Below are 16504 nucleotides of genomic sequence, written 5' to 3' on the forward strand. Positions count from 1 at the left end.
TCCTGCCTTCCTGCGCCGCTTTTCTCTGCCGCTGTCCTGCCCTCCTGTGCCGCTCTCCTCTGCTGTCTTGCTCTCCTGTGCCGCTCTCCTCTGCTGTCTTGCTCTCCTGTGCCGCTCTCCTCTGCTGTCCTGCTCTCCTGTGCCGCTCTCCTCTGCTGTCCTGCTCTCCTGTGCCGCTCTCCTCTGCTGTCCTGCCCTCCTGCGCCGCTCTCCTCTGCCGCTGTCCTGCCCTCCTGCGCCGCTCTCCTCTGCCGCTGTCCTGCCTTCCTGCGCCGCTCTCCTCTGCCGCTGTCCTGCCTTCCTGCGCCGCTGTCCTGCCCTCCTGTGCCGCTCTCCTCTGCTGTCCTGCTCTCCGCAGCCTTTCCTTACACTAACTCCCTCTTTGTAGCTGACCAGCCATAAGCTGGGCACCACCTAATCTATACTCCGCCAAAGCCACGCCCCTTTTCGGAGAACAGTCGGAGCAGACGGAAAAAAGTCATTTTTTCTGGCGCCGCCAGCTAATAAATAGGTCGGAGAGCAGAAGATGCGGTGAGAGCCACAAAACTGGCGGAAACACCATAGTAAATGTCCCCCAGTGACTGTGAGATCATTCAGGGAACCTCCTAATCAGCGGTGACCTTTCTGGATGGTCGTTACCTCCTGATTATTGGGTCTCTCGTTACCATTGCCCTTTCTAGGTAACAATGGGGGCGGAGGGTAAGACACAAACCTGTGATTAAGAGGGCCCCCAACCCCCCCCAAATTATACCTGATAATACATCACAGAGGGACAGTCTGTATCACAGGGAGGCTTGGTCCAGGTGATTCGGGAGTCTGGCGTTGTATACAGGTATATGATACAGGTTGGGGGTGGGGCTTGTTCGGTGGGTGTGTCTCTCCTATTATAACCCCCCTCTCCCCTCTTTGGGCACATGTTGCCTGCGTCCTGCACCATGGTAAGTGACAGACCTCCGCACCCCCGCACCCGTCCTCCTGCTGTACCTGCCATTCACCGCCCTCTACCTGCCGCAGGTATCAACCCGAACAGACAGAGTTCTGCTGGTCATCACCCTGCTGGGTCTGTGCTGCATCCCACTCTCCTGCAAGGTAAGGTCCATGTCAATATAGAGACACACCAACTGCAGCAGACCGTGCACCCCGACTACACCCTGCACCCGACTACAGGAGCCCGTGCACCCCGACTACAGCAGCGCCTGCGCCCCGACTACAGCAGCGCCTGCGCCCCGACTACAGCAGCGCCTGCGGCCCGATTACAGCAGAGCCTGCACCCCGACTACAACAGACCCTGCCGTATGTAGGTAGCCAGCACATTGCACCCCAGTATATAGGTATCCCACACACTGCAGTCCCCCATGGTATATAGGTAGCCGGCACACTTCAACCCAATCTATAGGTTGCTCACACACTGCAGTCCCCCATAGTATATAGGTATCCAGTACACTGCCCCCCAGTATATAGGTATGCAGTACACTGCCCCCCAGTATATAGGTATCCAGTACACTGCCCCCCAGTATATAGGTATCCAGTACACTGCCCCCCAGTATATAGGTATCCAGTAGACTGCACCCCTCAGTATGTAGGTATCCAGCACAGTGCCCCCCAGTATATAGGTATCCAGCAGACTGCACCCCTCAGTATGTAGGTATCCAGCACAGTGCCCCCCTGTATATAGGTATCCAGCAGTCTGCACCCCTCAGTATTGCAGGGATCCAGCACACTGCTTCTCCAGTATTTAGGGATCCAGCACACTGTAGTCCCCCATAGTATACAGGTATTCAGCACACTGCCCCCCAGTATATAGGTATCCAGCACACTGCCCCTAGTATATAGGTATCCCACACACTGCAGTCCCCCATGGTATATAGGTAGCCGGCACACTTCCCCCCCCAAGTATATAGGTTGCCTACACACTCCAGTCCCCCATAGGATATAGGTATTCAGCACACTGCCCCCCAGTATATATGTATCCAGTACACTGCCCCCAGTATATAGGTATCCAGTACACTGCCCCCCAGTATATAGGTATCCAGCAGACTGCATCCCCTAGTATATAGATATTCAGCACACTGTAGTCCCCCATAGTACACAGGTATTCAGCACACTGCCCCCAGTATATAGGTATCTAGCACACTACCCCCATTATATTGGTATCAACCACACTGCTTCCCAAGTATGTAGGTACCCAGCACACTGCACCACCAGTATATAGGTATCCCACACACTGCAATCTCCATGGTATATAGGTAGCCGGCACACTTCCCCTCAAGTATATAGGTTGCCCACACACTGCCCCCAGTATATAGGTATCCAGCAGACTGCACCCCTCAGTATATAGGTATCCAGCACAGTGCCCCCCACTATATAGGTAGCCAGCACAATGCACCCCCCGTGCATGCTGCAGTCCTGTGTAGTATATAGGTAGCCAGCACACTCCCCCCTCGGTATAAAGGTTGCCCACACACTGTAGTCCCCCATAGTATATTGGTATTCAGCACACTGTATTCCCCCATAGTATATTGGTATCCAGCACACTACCCCCAGTATACAGGTATCCACCACAATGCTTCCCAAGTATGGAGGTAGCCAGCACATTGCACCCCAGTATATAGGTTGCCCACACACTGCAGTCCCCCATAGTATATAGGTATTCAGTACACTGCCCCCCCAGTATATATATTATCCAGCACACTGCCCCCCAGTACATAGGTATTCAGCACATTGCCCCCCAGTATATAGGTATCCAGCACAGTGCCCCCACTATATAGGTAGCCAGCACACTCCTCCCCAGTATAAAGGTTGCCCACACACTGCAGTCCCCCATAGTATGCAGGTATCCAGTACAGGCGGTCCCCTACTTAAGGACACCCGACTTACAGACAACCCATAGTTACAGACAGACCCCTCTGACCTCTGGTGAAGCTCTCTGGATGCTTTACTATAGTCCCAGATTGCAATAAACAGCTGTAAAGTGTCTGTAATGAAGCTTTATGGATAATCCTTGCTCCCACTACAGCAAAAAATGTTTAAATTGCAATTGTCACAGGGGCCAAATTTTTTTTTGTCTGGATCTACAATTATAAAATATACAGTTTCGACTTACATACAAATTCAACTTAAGAACAAACCTCCAGACCCTATCTTGTATGTAACCCGGGGACTGCCTGTATATAGGTATTCTGCAAACTACACCCCTCCGTATATAGGTATCCACCACACTGCTCCCCCAGTATATAGGTACATGGCACACCACACCCCCATCAGTATATAGGTATCCAGCACACTGCACCCCCAGTATATAGGTATCCAGCACACTGCACCCCCAGTAAATAGCTAACCAACAGACTGTCCTCCGCAGTGTATATAATTCTATTATGAATCTGCTGAGCCATGTATCTCATCTGATCTTGTGTGATACGGTCTGCTGGGCTGTGTATCTAATCCTATCCTGTGTGATACAGTCTGCTGAGCTGTGTATCTAATCCTGTCCTGTGTGATACTGCCTGCTGAGCCATGTATCTAATCCTATCATGTGTGATACAGTCTGCTGAGCTGTGTATCTAATCCTGTCCTGTGTGTTACTGCCTGCTGAGCTGTGTATCTAATTCTCTCCTGTTTGATACTGCTGAGCTGTGTATCTAATCCTATCCTGTGTGATACTGCTGAGCTGTGTATCTAATCCTATCCTGTGTGATACTGCTGAGCTGTGTATCTAATCCTCTCCTGTGTGATACTGCTGAGCTGTGTATCTAATCCTCTCCTGTGTGATATTGCTGAGCTGCGTATCTAATCCTATCCTGTGTGATACTGCTGAGCTGTGTATTTAATCCTCTCCTGTGTGATACCGCTGAGCTGTGTATCTAATCCTCTCCTGTGTGATACTGCTGAGCTGTGTATCTAATCCTCTCCTGTGTGATACTGCTGAGCTGTGTATCTAATCCTCTCCTGTGTGATACTGCTGAGCTGTGTATCTAATCCTCTCCTGTGTGATACTGCTGAGCTGTGTATCTAATCCTCTCCTGTGTGATACTGCTGAGCTGTGTATCTAATCCTCTCCTGTGTGATACTGCTGAGCCGTGTATCTAATCCTCTCCTGTGTGATACTGCTGAGCTGTGTATCTAATCCTCTCCTGTGTGATACTGCTGAGCTGTGTATCTGATCCTATCCTGTGTGATACTACTGAGCCGTGTATCTAATCCTCTCCTGTGTGATACTGCTGAGCTGTGTATCTAATCCTCTCCTGTGTGATACTGCTGAGCTGTGTATCTAATCCTCTCCTGTGTGATACTGCTGAGCCGTGTATCTAATCCTCTCCTGTGTGATACTGCTGAGCTGTGTATCTAATCCTCTCCTGTGTGATACTGCTGAGCTGTGTATCTGATCCTATCCTGTGTGATACTACTGAGCTGTGTATCTAATCCCCTCCTGTGTGATACTGCTGAGCTGTGTATCTAATCCTCTCCTGTGTGATACTGCTGAGCCGTGTATCTAATCCTCTCCTGTGTGATACTGCTGAGCTGTGTATCTAATCCTCTCCTGTGTGATACTGCTGAGCTGTGTATCTAATCCCCTCCTGTGTGATACTGCTGAGCTGTGTATCTAATCCTATCCTGTGTGATACTGCTGAGCTGTGTATCTAATCCTCTCCTGTGTGATACTGCTGAGCTGTGTATCTAATCCTCTCCTGTGTGATACTGACTGCTGAGCGGTGTATCTAATCCTCTCCTGTGTGATACTGCTGAGCTGTGTATCTAATCCTCTCCTGTGTAATACTGGTGAGCTGTGTATCTAATCCTCTCCTGTGTGATACTGCTGAGCTGTGTATCTAATCCTCTCCTGTGTGATACTGCTGAGCCGTGTATCTAATCCCCTCCTGTGTGATACTGCTGAGCTGTGTATCTAATCCTATCCTGTGTGATACTGCTGAGCTGTGTATCTGATCCTATCCTGTGTGATACTACTGAGCCGTGTATCTAATCCTCTCCTGTGTGATACTGCTGAGCTGTGTATCTAATCCTCTCCTGTGTGATACTGCTGAGCTGTGTATCTAATCCCCTCCTGTGTGATACTGCTGAGCTGTGTATCTAATCCTATCCTGTGTGATACTGCTGAGCTGTGTATCTAATCCTCTCCTGTGTGATACTGCTGAGCTGTGTATCTAATCCTCTCCTGTGTGATACTGACTGCTGAGCTGTGTATCTAATCCTCTCCTGTGTGATACTGCTGAGCTGTGTATCTAATCCTCTCCTGTGTAATACTGGTGAGCTGTGTATCTAATCCTCTCCTGTGTGATACTGTCTGCTGAGCTGTGTATCTAATCCTATCCTGTGTGATACTGCTGAGCTGTGTATCTAATCCTCTCCTGTGTGATACTGCTGAGCTGTGTAACTAATCCTCTCCTGTGTGATACTACTGAGCCGTGTATCTAATCCTCTCCTGTGTGATACTGCTAAGCTGTGTATCTAATCCTCTCCTGTGTGATACTGCTGAGCTGTGTATCTAATCCCCTCCTGTGTGATACTGCTGAGCTGTGTATCTAATCCTATCCTGTGTGATACTGCTGAGCTGTGTATCTAATCCTCTCCTGTGTGATACTGCTGAGCTGTGTATCTAATCCTCTCCTGTGTGATATTGCTGAGCTGCGTATCTATCCTGAGCTGCGTATAATCCTATCCTGTGTGATACTGCTGAGCTGTGTATCTAATCCTATCCTGTGTGATACTGCTGAGCTGTGTATCTAATCCTCTCCTGTGTGATACTGCTGAGCTGTGTATCTAATCCTCTCCTGTGTGATACTGCTGAGCTGTGTATCTAATCCCCTCCTGTGTGATACTGCTGAGCTGTGTATCTAATCCTCTCCTGTGTGATACTGCTGAGCTGTGTATCTAATCCTCTCCTGTGTGATACTGCTGAGCTGTGTATCTAATCCCCTCCTGTGTGATACTGCTGAGCTGTGTATCTAATCCTATCCTGTGTGATACTGCTGAGCTGTGTATCTAATCCTCTCCTGTGTGATACTGCTGAGCTGTGTATCTAATCCTCTCCTGTGTGATACTGCTGAGCTGTGTATCTAATCCCCTCCTGTGTGATACTGCTGAGCTGTGTATCTAATCCTATCCTGTGTGATACTGCTGAGCTGTGTATCTAATCCTCTCCTGTGTGATACTGCTGAGCTGTGTATCTAATCCTCTCCTGTGTGATACTGACTGCTGAGCTGTGTATCTAATCCTCTCCTGTGTGATACTGCTGAGCTGTGTATCTAATCCTCTCCTGTGTAATACTGGTGAGCTGTGTATCTAATCCTCTCCTGTGTGATACTGTCTGCTGAGCTGTGTATCTAATCCTATCCTGTGTGATACTGCTGAGCTGTGTATCTAATCCTCTCCTGTGTGATACTGCTGAGCTGTGTAACTAATCCTCTCCTGTGTGATACTACTGAGCCGTGTATCTAATCCTCTCCTGTGTGATACTGCTAAGCTGTGTATCTAATCCTCTCCTGTGTGATACTGCTGAGCTGTGTATCTAATCCCCTCCTGTGTGATACTGCTGAGCTGTGTATCTAATCCTATCCTGTGTGATACTGCTGAGCTGTGTATCTAATCCTCTCCTGTGTGATACTGCTGAGCTGTGTATCTAATCCTCTCCTGTGTGATATTGCTGAGCTGCGTATCTAATCCTATCATGTGTGATACTGCTGAGCTGTGTATCTAATCCTATCCTGTGTGATACTGCTGAGCTGTGTATCTAATCCTCTCCTGTGTGATACTGCTGAGCTGTGTATCTAATCCTCTCCTGTGTGATACTGCTGAGCTGTGTATCTAATCCCCTCCTGTGTGATACTGCTGAGCTGTGTATCTAATCCTCTCCTGTGTGATACTGCTGAGCTGTGTATCTAATCCTCTCCTGTGTGATACTGCTGAGCTGTGTATCTAATCCCCTCCTGTGTGATACTGCTGAGCTGTGTATCTAATCCTATCCTGTGTGATACTGCTGAGCTGTGTATCTAATCCTCTCCTGTGTGATACTGCTGAGCTGTGTATCTAATCCTCTCCTGTGTGATACTGCTGAGCTGTGTATCTAATCCTCTCCTGTGTGATACTGCTGAGCTGTGTATCTAATCCTCTCCTGTGTGATACTGCTGAGCTGTGTATCTAATCCTCTCCTGTGTGATACTGCTGAGCTGTGTATCTAATCCTCTCCTGTGTGATACTGCTGAGCTGTGTATCTAATCCTATCCTGTGTGATACTGCTGAGCTGTGTATCTAATCCTCTCCTGTGTGATACTGCTGAGCTGTGTATCTAATCCTCTCCTGTGTGATACTGCTGAGCCGTGTATCTAATCCTCTCCTGTGTGATACTGCTGAGCTGTGTATCTAATCCTCTCCTGTGTGATACTGCTGAGCTGTGTATCTAATCCTATCCTGTGTGATACAGTCTGCTGAGCTGTGTATCTAATCCTCTCCTGTGTGATACTGCTGAGCTGTGTAACTAATCCTCTCCTGTGTGATACTACTGAGCCGTGTATCTAATCCTCTCCTGTGTGATACTGCTAAGCTGTGTATCTAATCCTCTCCTGTGTGATACTGCTGAGCTGTGTATCTAATCCCCTCCTGTGTGATACTGCTGAGCTGTGTATCTAATCCTATCCTGTGTGATACTGCTGAGCTGTGTATCTAATCCTCTCCTGTGTGATACTGCTGAGCTGTGTATCTAATCCTCTCCTGTGTGATACTGCTGGCCGTGTATCTAATCCTCTCCTGTGTGATACTGCTGAGCTGCGTATCTAATCCTCTCCTGTGTGATACTGCTGAGCTGTGTATCTAATCCTCTCCTGTGTGATACTGCTGAGCTGTGTATCTAATCCTATCCTGTGTGATACTGCTGAGCTGTGTATCTAATCCTATCCTGTGTGATACTGCTGAGCTGTGTATCTAATCCTCTCCTGTGTGATACTGCTGAGCTGTGTATCTAATCCCCTCCTGTGTGATACTGCTGAGCTGTGTATCTAATCCTCTCCTGTGTGATACTGCTGAGCTGTGTATCTAATCCTCTCCTGTGTGATACTGCTGAGCTGTGTATCTAATCCTATCCTGTGTGATACTGCTGAGCTGTGTATCTAATCCTCTCCTGTGTGATACTGCTGAGCTGTGTATCTAATCCTCTCCTGTGTGATACTGCTGAGCTGTGTATCTAATCCTCTCCTGTGTGATACTGCTGAGCTGTGTATCTAATCCTCTCCTGTGTGATACTGCTGAGCTGTGTATCTAATCCTCTCCTGTGTGATACTGCTGAGCTGTGTATCTAATCCTCTCCTGTGTGATACTGCTGAGCTGTGTATCTGATCCTATCCTGTGTGATACTACTGAGCTGTGTATCTAATCCCCTCCTGTGTGATACTGCTGAGCCGTGTATCTAATCCTCTCCTGTGTGATACGGCCTGCTGAGCCGTGTATCTAATCCTCTCCTGTGTGATACTGCTGAGCCGTGTATCTAATCCTCTCCTGTGTGATACTGCCTGCTGAGCTGTGTATCTAATCCTATCCTGTGTGATACTGCTGAGCTGTGTATCTAATCCTCTCCTGTGTGATACTGCTGAGCTGTGTATCTAATCCTCTCCTGTGTGATACTGCTGAGCTGTGTATCTAATCCTCTCCTGTGTGATACTGCTGAGCTGTGTATCTAATCCTCTCCTGTGTGATACTGCTGAGCTGTGTATCTAATCCTATCCTGTGTGATACTGCTGAGCTGTGTATCTAATCCTCTCCTGTGTCATACTGCTGAGCTGTGTATCTAATCCTCTCCTGTGTGATACTGCTGAGCTGTGTATCTAATCCTACCCTGTGTGATACTGCTGAGCTGTGTATCTAATCCTCTCCTGTGTGATACTGTCTGCTGAGCTGTGTATCTAATCCTCTCCTGTGTGATACTGCTGAGCTGTGTATCTAATCCTCTCCTGTGTGATACTGTCTGCTGAGCTGTGTATCTAATCCTCTCCTGTGTGATACTGGTGAGCCGTGTATCTAATCCTCTCCTGTGTGATACTGCTGAGCTGTGTATCTAATCGTATTCTGTGTGATACTGCTGAGCTGTGTATCTAATCCCATCCTGTGTGATACTGTCTGCTGAGCTGTGTATCTAATCCTCTCCTGTGTTATACTGCTGAGCTGTGTATCTAATCCTCTCCTGTGTGATACTGTCTGCTGAGCTGTGTATCTAATCCTCTCCTGTGTGATACTGGTGAGCCGTGTATCTAATCCTCTCCTGTGTGATACTGCTGAGCTGTGTATCTAATCGTATTCTGTGTGATACTGCTGAGCTGTGTATCTAATCCCATCCTGTGTGATACTGTCTGCTGAGCTGTGTATCTAATCCCATCCTGTGTGATACTGCTGAGCTGTGTATCTAATCCTCTCCTGTGTGATACTGCTGAGCTGTGTATCTAATCCTCTCTTGTGTGATACTGCTGAGCTGTGTATCTAATCCCATCCTGTGTGATACTGCTGAGCTGTGTATCTAATCCTCTCCTGTGTAATACTGGTGAGCTGTGTATCTAATCCCATCCTGTGTGATACTGCTGAGCTGTGTATCTAATCCTCTCCTGTGTAATACTGGTGAGCTGTGTATCTAATCCTCTCCTGTGTGATACTGCTGAGCCGTGTACCTAATCCTCTCCTGTGTGATACTGACTGCTGAGCTGTGTATCTAATCCTATCCTGTGTGATACTGTCTGCTGAGCTGTGTATCTAATCCCATCCTGTGTGATACTGTCTGCTGAGCTGTGTATCTAATCCCATCCTGTGTGATACTGCTGAGCTGTGTATCTAATCTCCGTCCAGAAAAACAAGACCCCGTGGCTGCAGAGGGTCATGGAGGACCTGCTGAGCAGCTACAGGAAGTTCGCCAAGATGGAGGGAAACCCAGAGACCATCAACTTGAATGAGTTCCGTGAATACGTAAAGGCGGAGATCCCCACCTACCTGGAGGTGAGACATGCTCCAGTCACACCCAAAGCTGCATTACTGTGAGTGCTGCTCTGGATGTGACTGCAGCTTTATAGGGAACATTTTACTAAGATATCAGAGTCCTGGGTCCCCTGCTTGGTGCAGTACCAGGGGCAGCCATGCACATGGAGGTGGCGCTGTGACATGCTGAGTGTATAGATGGTGGAGGAGAGTCCTGGGCCCCCTGCTGGGTGCAGTACCAGGGACAGCCATGCACATGGAGGTGGCGCTGTGACATGCTGGGTGTATAGATGGTGGAGGAGAGTCCTGGGTCCCCTGCTGGGTGCAGTACCAGGGGCAGCCATGCACATGGAGGTGGCGCTGTGACATGCTGAGTGTATAGATGGCGGAGGAGAGTCCTGGGCCCCCTGCTGGGTGCAGTACCAGGGGCAGCCATGCACATGGAGGTGGCACTGTGACATGCTGAGTGTATGGATGGTGGGTGCAGTACCAGGGGCAGCCATGCACATGGAGGTGGCGCTGTGACATGCTGGGTGTATAGATGGTGGAGGAGAGTCCTGGGTCCCCTGCTGGGTGCAGTACCAGGGGCAGCCATGCACATGGAGGTGGCGCTGTGACATGCTGAGTGTATAGATGGCGGAGGAGAGTCCTGGGCCCCCTGCTGGGTGCAGTACCAGGGGCAGCCATGCACATGGAGGTGGCGCTGTGACATGCTGGGTGTATAGATTGTGGAGGAGAGTCCTGGGCCCCCTGCTGGGTGCAGTACCAGGGGCAGCCATGCACATGGAGGTGGCGCTGTGACATGCTGGGTGTATAGATGGTGGAGGAGAGTCCTGGGGCCTCCTGCTGGGTGCGGTACCAGGGGCAGCCATACACATGGAGGTGGCGCTGTGACATGCTGGGTGTATAGATGGTGGAGGAGAGTCCTGGGCCCCCTGCTGGGTGCGGTACCAGGGGCAGCCATGCACATGGAGGTGGCGCTGTGTCTGTGACATGCTGAGTGTATAGATGGCGGAGGAGAGTCCTGGGGCCTCCTGCTGGGTGCGGTACCAGGGGCAGCCATGCACATGGAGGTGGCGCTGTGTCTGTGACATGCTGGGTGTATAGATGGCTGAGGAGAGTCCTGGGCCCCCTGCTGGGTGCAGTACCAGGGGCAGCCATGCACATGGAGGTAGCGCTGTGACATGCTGGGTGTATAGATGGCGGAGGAGAGTCCTGGGCCCCCTGCTGGGTGCAGTACCAGGGGCAGCCATGCACATGTAGGTGGCGCTGTGACATGCTGGGTGTATAGATGGCGGAGGAGAGTCCTGGGCCCCCTGCTGGGTGCAGTACCAGGGACAGCCATGCACATGGAGGTGGCGCTGTGTCTGTGACATGCTGGGTGTATAGATGGTGGAGGAGAGTCCTGGGCCCCCTGCTGGGTGCAGTACCAGGGGCAGCCATGCACATGGAGGTGGCGCTGTGACATGCTGGGTGTATAGATGGTGGAGGAGAGTCCGGGGCCTCCTGCTGGGTGCAGTACCAGGGGCAGCCATGCACATGGAGGTGGCGCTGTGACATGCTGAGTGTATAGATGGTGGAGGAGAGTCCTGGGCCCCCTGCTGGGTGCAGTACCAGGGACAGCCATGCACATGGAGGTGGTGCTGTGACATGCTGAGTGTATAGATGGTGGAGGAGAGTCCTGGGCCCCCTGCTGGGTGCAGTACCAGGGACAGCCATGCACATGGAGGTGGCGCTGTGACATGCTGAGTGTATAGATGGTGGAGGAGAGTCCTGGGCCCCCTGCTGGGTGCAGTACCAGGGACAGCCATGCACATGGAGGTGGCGCTGTGACATGCTGAGTGTATAGATGGTGGAGGAGAGTCCTGGGCCCCCTGCTGGGTGCAGTACCAGGGGCAGCCATGCACATGGAGGTGGCGCTGTGACATGCTGAGTGTATAGATGGTGGAGGAGAGTCCTGGGCCCCTGCTGGGTGCAGTACCAGGGGCAGCCATGCACATGGAGGTGGTGCTGTGACATGCTGAGTGTATAGATGGTGGAGGAGAGTCCTGGGCCCCCTGCTGGGTGCAGTACCAGGGGCAGCCATGCACATGGAGGTGGCGCTGTGACATGCTGGGTGTATAGATGGTGGAGGAGAGTCCTGGGCCCCCTGCTGGGTGCAGTACCAGGGGCAGCCATGCACATGGAGGTGGCGCTGTGACATGCTGAGTGTATAGATGGCGGAGGAGAGTCCTGGGCCCCCTGCTGGGTGCAGTACCAGGGGCAGCCATGCACATGGAGGTGGCGCTGTGACATGCTGAGTGTATAGATGGCGGAGGAGAGTCCTGGGGCCCCTGCTGGGTGCAGTACCAGTGGCAGCCATGCACATGGAGGTGGCGCTGTGTCTGTGACATGCTGGGTGTATGGATGGTGGGTGCAGTACCAGGGGCAGCCATGCACATGGAGGTGGCGCTGTGACATGCTGAGTGTATAGATGGCGGAGGAGAGTCCTGGGCCCCCTGCTGGGTGCAGTACCAGGGGCAGCCATGCACATGGAGGTGGCGCTGTGTCATGCTGAGTGTATGGATGGTGGGTGCAGTACCAGGGGCAGCCATGCACATGGAGGTGGCGCTGTAACATGCTGGGTGTATAGATGGTGGAGGAGAGTCCTGGGCCCCCTGCTGGGTGCAGTACCAGGGGCAGCCATGCACATGGAGGTGGCGCTGTGACATGCTGAGTGTATAGATGGCGGAGGAGAGTCCTGGGCCCCCTGCTGGGTGCAGTACCAGGGGCAGCCATGCACATGGAGGTGGCGCTGTGACATGCTGAGTGTATGGATGGTGGGTGCAGTACCAGGGGCAGCCATGCACATGGAGGTGGCGCTGTGTCTGTGACATGCTGAGTGTATAGATGGCGGAGGAGAGTCCTGGGCCCCCTGCTGGGTGCAGTACCAGGGGCAGCCATGCACATGGAGGTGGCGCTGTGACATGCTGAGTGTATAGATGGCGGAGGAGAGTCCTGGGCCTCCTGCTGGGTGCAGTACCAGGGGCAGCCATACACATGGAGGTGGCGCTGTGACATGCTGGGTGTATAGATGGTGGAGGAGAGTCCTGGGTCCCCTGCTGGGTGCAGTACCAGGGGCAGCCATGCACATGGAGGTGGCGCTGTGACATGCTGAGTGTATAGATGGCGGAGGAGAGTCCTGGGCCCCCTGCTGGGTGCAGTACCAGGGGCAGCCATGCACATGGAGGTGGCGCTGTGACATGCTGAGTGTATGGATGGTGGGTGCAGTACCAGGGGCAGCCATGCACATGGAGGTGGCGCTGTGACATGCTGAGTGTATAGATGGTGGAGGAGAGTCCTGGGCCCCCTGCTGGGTGCAGTACCAGGGGCAGCCATGCACATGGAGGTGGCGCTGTGACATGCTGAGTGTATAGATGGTGGAGGAGAGTCCTGGGGCCCCTGCTGGGTGCAGTACCAGGGGCAGCTATGCACATGGAGGTGGCGCTGTGTCTGTGACATGCTGAGTGTATAGATGGTGGAGGAGAGTCCTGGGCCCCCTGCTGGGTGCAGTACCAGGGGCAGCCATGCACATGGAGGTGGCGCTGTGTCTGTGACATGCTGGGTGTATAGATGGCGGAGGAGAGTCCTGGGGCCCCTGCTGGGTGCAGTACCAGGGGCAGCCATGCACATGGAGGTGGCGCTGTGACATGCTGAGTGTATAGATGGCAGAGGAGAGTCCTGGGCCCCAGCTGGGTGCAGTACCAGGGGCAGCCATGCACATGGAGGTGGCGCTGTGACATGCTGAGTGTATAGATGGCGGAGGAGAGTCCTGGGGCCCCTGCTGGGTGCAGTACCAGGGGCAGCCATGCACATGGAGGTGGCGCTGTGACATGCTGAGTGTATAGATGGCAGAGGAGAGTCCTGGGCCCCAGCTGGGTGCAGTACCAGGGGCAGCCATGCACATGGAGGTGGCGCTGTGACATGCTGAGTGTATAGATGGCGGAGGAGAGTCCTGGGTCCCCTGCTGGGTGCAGTACCAGGGGCAGCCATGCACATGGAGGTGGCGCTGTGACATGCTGAGTGTATAGATGGTGGAGGAGAGTCCTGGGCCCCCTGCTGGGTGCAGTACCAGGGGCAGCCATGCACATGGAGGTGGCGCTGTGACATGCTGAGTGTATAGATGGTGGAGGAGAGTCCTGGGCCCCCTGCTGGGTGCGGTACCAGGGGCAGCCATGCACATGGAGGTGGCGCTGTGACATGCTGGGTGTATAGATGGTGGAGGAGAGTCCGGGGCCTCCTGCTGGGTGCAGTACCAAGGGCAGCCATGCACATGGAGGTGGCGCTGTGACATGCTGGGTGTATAGATGGCGGAGGAGAGTCCGGGGCCTCCTGCTGGGTGCAGTACCAGGGGCAGCCATGCACATGGAGGTGGCGCTGTGACATGCTGGGTGTATAGATGGCGGAGGAGAGTCCTGGGTCCCCTGCTGGGTGCAGTACCAGGGGCAGCCATGCACATGGAGGTGGCGCTGTGACATGCTGGGTGTATAGATGGCGGAGGAGAGTCCTGGGCCCCCTGCTGGGTGCAGTACCAGGGGCAGCCATGCACATGGAGGTGGCGCTGTGACATGCTGGGTGTATAGATGGTGGAGGAGAGTCCTGGGCCTCCTGCTGGGTGCAGTACCAGGAGCAGCCATGCACATGGAGGTGGCGCTGTGACATGCTGGGTGTATAGATGGTGGGTGCAGTACCAGGGGCAGCCATGCACATGGAGGTGGCGCTGTGTCTGTGACATGCTGAGTGTATGGATGGTGGAGGAGAGTCCTGGGCCCCCTGCTGGGTGCAGTACCAGGGGCAGCCATGCACATGGAGGTGGCGCTGTGACATGCTGGGTGTATAGATGGCGGAGGAGAGTCCTGGGCCCCCTGCTGGGTGCAGTACCAGGGGCAGCCATGCACATGGAGGTGGCGCTGTGACATGCTGGGTGTATAGATGGTGGAGGAGAGTCCTGGGCCCCCTGCTGGGTGCAGTACCAGGGGCAGCCATGCACATGGAGGTGGCGCTGTGACATGCTGGGTGCAGTACCAGGGGCAGCCATGCACATGGAGGTGGTGCTGTGACATGCTGAGTGTATAGATGGTGGAGGAGAGTCCTGGGCCCCCTGCTGGGTGCAGTACCAGGGGCAGCCATGCACATGGAGGTGGCGCTGTGACATGCTGAGTGTATAGATGGTGGAGGAGAGTCCTGGGCCCCCTGCTGGGTGCAGTACCAGGAGCAGCCATGCACATGGAGGTGGCGCTGTGACATGCTGGGTGTATAGATGGCGGAGGAGAGTCCGGGGCCGCCTGCTGGGTGCAGTACCAGGGGCAGCCATCCACATGGAGGTGGCGCTGTGACATGCTGGGTGTATAGATGGTGGAGGAGAGTCCTGGGCCCCCTGCTGGGTGCAGTACCAGGGGCAGCCATGCACATGGAGGTGGCGCTGTGACATGCTGGGTGTATAGATGGCGGAGGAGAGTCCTGGGCCCCTGCTGGGTGCAGTACCAGGGACAGCCATGCACATGGAGGTGGCGCTGTGACATGCTGAGTGTATAGATGGTGGAGGAGAGTCCTGGGTCCCCTGCTGGGTGCAGTACCAGGGGCAGCCATGCACATGGAGGTGGCGCTGTGACATGCTGGGTGTATAGATGGTGGAGGAGAGTCCTCGGCCTCCTGCTGGGTGCAGTACCAGGGGCAGCCATGCACATGGAGGTGGCGCTGTGACATGCTGGGTGTATAGATGGCGGAGGAGAGTCCTGGGCCTCCTGCTGGGTGCAGTACCAGGGACAGCCATGCACATGGAGGTGGCGCTGTGACATGCTGGGTGTATAGATGGCGGAGGAGAGTCCTCGGCCTCCTGCTGGGTGCAGTACCAGGGGCAGCCATGCACATGGAGGTGGCGCTGTGACATGCTGGGTGTATAGATGGGGTGCCAGTGCCAGTGGGTGACGCTTCTTATGTCCACAGAGTAAGGACCCGCACCTGTTGGAGAACACCATGGCCTCCCTGGATGTGGACAAGGACGGGGAGCTCCAGTACAAGGAGTTCTTTAGCTTCATCACTCAGTACATTGTGGCCAGCTACAACGCTAACAACAAGGTGCACAGATACAGCATCAACGGCTCCTGAGCGTACCGCGTATCCGAGCCGAGGCGGATCAGATACCATCAGCCATCCGGGTCTGTGATGTACAACATGTAAAGAGTCAATAAACATGTAAATCTATGACTCAGCGCGCGGTGTATCCAAACCTTCCATGAATGCAATCATTTCACGTATCTAAACCTGTGACATACTGTATCTAAGTCTGTGACATAATCTAACCTCAGCCTGGTCATACACAAAGGTGCCAAATCCTTCCGGCGCAGTGTTGGGCCCCGGGCGCAGTGTTGGGCCCCGGGCGCAGTGTTAGGCCATCCCCCTTCCATCATGCAGGGTGGGTAGTTTGGGTGATAGCGGAGAAGGACCCTCCCTGGTGCCAGCCGTCCACCACACCTGGGGAATGAGTCCATAGCTGCAGTGC

At 53.3% G+C, this 16504-nt stretch overlaps 1 protein-coding gene across 2 annotated transcripts; it reads left to right on the forward strand.

Moving 5' to 3' along the window:
- Positions 1-799: 799 nt before the first annotated feature.
- Positions 800-16209, forward strand: LOC140068643 (protein S100-G-like). 2 transcript variants are annotated; one of them, XM_072114030.1, is made up of 4 exons: positions 800-832; positions 1015-1089; positions 9838-9984; positions 15949-16209. In XM_072114030.1, the coding sequence occupies exons 3-4, from the start codon at positions 9868-9870 to the stop codon at positions 16108-16110; spliced, it is 279 nt and encodes a 92-aa protein (XP_071970131.1). In that variant the 5' UTR covers positions 800-832; positions 1015-1089; positions 9838-9867; the 3' UTR covers positions 16111-16209. The 2 variants fall into 2 exon arrangements, with proteins under 2 accessions (XP_071970131.1, XP_071970130.1); XM_072114029.1 differs by lacking the exon at positions 800-832 and adding an exon at positions 877-938.
- The last annotated feature ends 295 nt before the right edge of the window (positions 16210-16504 follow it).

The sequence above is a fragment of the Engystomops pustulosus genome, chromosome 7 (assembly GCF_040894005.1).
Source record: "Engystomops pustulosus chromosome 7, aEngPut4.maternal, whole genome shotgun sequence".
Lineage (NCBI taxonomy): Eukaryota > Metazoa > Chordata > Amphibia > Anura > Leptodactylidae > Engystomops > Engystomops pustulosus.

Excerpts from the sequence above, each read along its gene's own strand:
- LOC140068643 (XM_072114029.1), top strand. The coding sequence starts at position 915 with ATGTTGCCTGCGTCCTGCACCATG. Across the intron at positions 939-1,014 it reads TGCCTGCGTCCTGCACCATG|GTATCAACCCGAACAGACAG; the intron begins GTAAGTGACAGA and ends TACCTGCCGCAG. Across the intron at positions 9,985-15,948 it reads AGATCCCCACCTACCTGGAG|AGTAAGGACCCGCACCTGTT; the intron begins GTGAGACATGCT and ends TTATGTCCACAG.